General features: G+C 34.0%; 1 protein-coding gene across 1 annotated transcript; it reads left to right on the forward strand.

Moving 5' to 3' along the window:
• Positions 1-283: 283 nt before the first annotated feature.
• LOC108452357 (pumilio homolog 15-like) lies at positions 284-3,272 on the forward strand. The gene is made up of 5 exons (XM_017750135.2): positions 284-1,460; positions 1,587-1,749; positions 2,020-2,183; positions 2,329-2,587; positions 2,877-3,272. Exons 1-5 carry the CDS (start codon positions 664-666, stop codon positions 2,994-2,996), a joined length of 1,503 nt encoding a protein of 500 aa, XP_017605624.1. The 5' UTR covers positions 284-663; the 3' UTR covers positions 2,997-3,272.
• Positions 3,273-4,119: the final 847 nt, after the last annotated feature.

A 4,119-nucleotide genomic window follows, 5' to 3' on the forward strand; every position in this document is an offset into this window, starting at 1 on the left:
ATTAAAATAATTTTAAGAAACAAAAAAATATTGTTATATTTAATTAAATTTGATCACAAAACCAAGAATTCAAAGCAGAGGAAATCAGAATGAAATGGTACAATAGGAACCGAGGTGTAGAATAGAAATTAAGTTTTTAATCATAATTCAAATAATTTATATAAAATCTTGGTAGACCAGAATCCTTAAAATAAACAAAATTGAAAAAAGAATGGAAAAACCTTAAAATAAAAGAGGATAAAAGGGACATAAAGGATAAAAAACAAAAACGAAATTGAAGTTGGTCAACTGGTCAGACATAGGACCAAGGAAACACAGGGCGTGTGTTATAACTTTTTTGGTTGCCTTTTGCTTTGCTTCCAGCGTGAAAATATTTCCATAAATTGCATGCAAAAAGAAACTAGTCTTCTTTTTTCTTCTTACGGATGTCTCTTCAGTTTCTCAATCCCTTGATTTTAAAACACACACACACACGCCAAAATTACCCATTGAAAATCAAAATTTGTTTTAGGATAACTTTTCTTGGAATTAAAATTTACCCAGGTTTATCTATGTATTTTTTTTAATTATAATTCTTGTGGTTTTAAAAACCCTTTATAACTATCCCAAAAACCCTTTAAATTTTCTTCTCATCTTTCTTTTGGGTCTTGTTTTTTTGTTTTGATGGAGTCTACTGTACCCTTTTTGTCTCCTGTTTCACAGTCTCCGGAGAATCATTTTTCCTTTTATCATAACTTTGAACTTTTTTATATGGAAAATATAGCACAAAACAACTCTTTTGATCAAACTCAAACCTTAGAATCAGCCTTTTCTGGTCTTAATGTTTCAGGTTATCCGGATTTACCCGATTCTGGTTATCAATTTGGCGGTGGGTTTGCAAGAGCAGGACAAGATAGAAACAACAATGTTATTGGCGAGGGCACAAAAGTGGGGCCAGATGTTGAAAGTTGGGGGGCTTTCATGTATAGTTCGTATCAGCTTGGTTCTAGTAGGAATACTGAATTCTCGATATTACCCTCTTCTAATCAAACCAGGCTCTTGTCCGCTGCTGCTTCTGCTGCCGGTTGCACAATGCCTTTTGGGTTAAACAATAACATAAACCGACCTAGTTTTAATACTAGTAAGCTTTGTAATAATAATCAGACTCGGCCTCATTGGTTACATGAACCTTTGAATTGTTTGAGTTTAGGGGATTTGAGGGGTAGGCTTGTTGCCTTAGCAAAAGATCAATATGGTTGTAAGTTTTTACAAAAGTCAGTTGAGAAAGCTTCAAAGGAGGAAATTGATATGGTTTTTATGGAGGTTATTGATCATGTTTGTGAGTTGATGTCGAACTCTTTTGCCAATTTTGTTGTTCAAAAAGTTGTGGATGTTTGTAGCGAGGAACAGAGGAATCATATTCTTTTGATGGTTATTAAGAATCGGTTTCGACTTGTTGAGATTTGTCTCAATCTTCATGGGTATGTTTGGTTGATTCGGTTTTGTTTTGTTTTGTTTTTTTTCCTCTTTTTTTTTTTTTTTTTTTAGTTAAGAAGTTGTTTTGTGTTCAATAAATAAAATACTAATATGTTTTCATTCGGTGACAGGGCTCGTGCTGTACAAAAATTGTTGGAGAAACTTACTACTCAACAACAGATTTCGTTGTTTATGTCAGCTCTAAGCCCTGGAGCTGTTGCATTGTCGAAGGACTTGAATGGTCATCGTGTGATCCAGTATTGCTTGAAAAATTTCTCTGATGAAGATAACAAGGTAGCATTAATTTTGGACTAGTAACGATTTGAGTTAAAGCTTCATTTTTTTTTTTTTTATCTATGTTAATCCTGTTTTAGTTTAATTTTTTTATGTCTTCAGTCATTTGAATTAAATTGCAGGGGTTACATGATACTTGCTCATATCTAAAACGTTACGACAATGAAATAGATGCATTAACTGCTGTTTTGTTGACCAAGATTTGTTTTTGCATTGCACCTTTGTTAATGTAAAATTTCTTTTTTTTTGACCGTCGGTTTTCATTGGCAGTATTTTCTGACTGTGGTGGCTAATAACTGTTATCAAATTGCAATAGACAAATGTGGATGTTGTGCACTGAAGCATTGTCTTGACCACTCGAATGGAGAGGCAAGATCCCGTCTTTTTCAAGAGATCATAGCAAATGCTCTAAACTTAGCTGAAGATCAATACGGGTGCGTGGTTTTTTGAAACCGGTTGTGCGTGTGTGTTTATTTAAAAGGTCTTCCCTTATTGCTTCACTTGATTTGATGTGGAACTTGTGCAAATGTTTGAGCTTTGATATGTGCTCTTGTGTTATTGTTTTTCTTTTTTCTCTAGCAACTATGTGGTGCAACATATACTGGAACTGAAAGAGACACAAACAACAGAAAGTCTTCTGAGACAGCTTCAAGGGAATTATGCTTCTCTTTCCTGCAATAGGTACGGAAGCAATGTTGTTGAGAGATGCTTGTTGGAATCAGAAGAACCGCTGACCACGAGAATCATAGTGGAGTTGCTTAGAAGTCCAATCGTTTCTACACTCCTTCTCGATCCTTTTGGGAACTATGTTATTCAATCAGCTTTGTCAGTCTCTAAGGTTTGATAAATCTTAAATTCTGCTGCTTCCACCATCGTCGTCTTTTCATGCACATTGCATTGAACAGCATGTGCTACTTGATTAATCTATTTGCACCTTGATATGGTTGGCTTAGGCACTTTATGATTCCATCTAATCTCTTATACGAAGCACCTCTGTTTTGTGGAACTCATGCAGTCATACTTCTTAGATCCTCTATTCTTTAGTAGGCAAATATCAGTGTTACCATAAAATGGAATGGACTAACGCATGCTAAACGCGATGATTGTTTTGAATTTGCAATGAGCAGGGCTTTGTGTTCGATGCTTTGCTGAATTTGGTGCAAGATCACTACCCAATAATGCGCAGCCATAGTTATGGAAAATGGGTACTTGCCTGGTTCAGCAGGAGAAAGCAGTTACACATGTAAACAATTATAACATTACAAAAATTATAAGCATGAAAAGATGTGGTGAAAAAGAGATTTTCACCCCGAATTTCTCATTCGTAAGGGTAGAATTAGGATTTTTTGTACCGAGTTTATAATTGATCCGATCCAATGTGTAGGATTATTGTTGGTGCTTGTAGTTTGTAGTCTTAATTTGTTGGCTGACACATGAATGTTGCAGCCAGATGTTGTGATCTTAAAAGGAACAATCATTCTTTAGGGGACCATAATTTGAAGTTTTCAAGCTTGTGATAATAATATTACTTGAAGACTTATGTTCAATCTTATTTCACTCTCTATTGTTCAATTGATGCTTTGAATTTATCTATTGTTGAGATCTATTGAACTCTTAATATTTTATATTGTGGTTGACGGCTTGACGCGTATTACTTGCATTGTCTCATAACATAGGATGAAAATGTTTATGATAAAGGTTTAATCAAATGATGTTGACGAGTCGGTTTACTGAAAAGAACCTCAAAACTGTCGCATTTGAGTAGTGAACGTGTTTTGTCATGTTTGCTCAATCGGCAATGGAAAATAAGGTCAAAATCAGTTCCAAAACCTCATTTGTGGAATATGTCTCGTCAAATAATCAACCCATGAAAGTGGCAAGAAAGACAAGTAAAGCTTTCGTTTTCAAAACCAGTCTCCTCCGCCATTAAAGCCCTTCCGTAAAAGTTTGTTAGTAAGGTCAATGGTGAAAGCAATTTATTAGTAAATTATAAGTTCAGTCATTTATATTTTCTTAAAATTGTTTTTTGACCACTAAATTTTGAAATTTTACTATATGATCACTGGTGATCATAATGTAATAAGTTGATAATATTAGTGATCGTATACTAATTTTTTAAAGTTTTGTGATCAAAACATAATTTTAAGTAGCGTTAATATATACGGAGGTACTTGAACTTGACAACTTATACCTACTTAGTACCTAATTTTATTTTTACCTAATTGGTATCTAAATTTTAAAAGCACAAACCAACTTGGTACTTTTTTTTAGGTACTTAACTAGCACTCTTAAAATACATTGGCTACTAATATCATAGTAACACATGGCAACATCATATTTTGACACGAGACAAAAAATAAATATATAAAG

The sequence above is a fragment of the Gossypium arboreum genome, chromosome 5 (assembly GCF_025698485.1).
Source record: "Gossypium arboreum isolate Shixiya-1 chromosome 5, ASM2569848v2, whole genome shotgun sequence".
Lineage (NCBI taxonomy): Eukaryota > Viridiplantae > Streptophyta > Magnoliopsida > Malvales > Malvaceae > Gossypium > Gossypium arboreum.

Coding starts and splice junctions, on each gene's coding strand:
- LOC108452357 (XM_017750135.2), top strand. CDS start 664: ATGGAGTCTACTGTACCCTTTTTGTCTCCTGTTTCACAGTCTCCGGAG. Junction 1,461..1,586: donor ATTTGTCTCAATCTTCATGG/GTATGTTTGGTT, acceptor ATTCGGTGACAG/GGCTCGTGCTGTACAAAAAT. Junction 2,184..2,328: donor TTAGCTGAAGATCAATACGG/GTGCGTGGTTTT, acceptor TTTTTTCTCTAG/CAACTATGTGGTGCAACATA.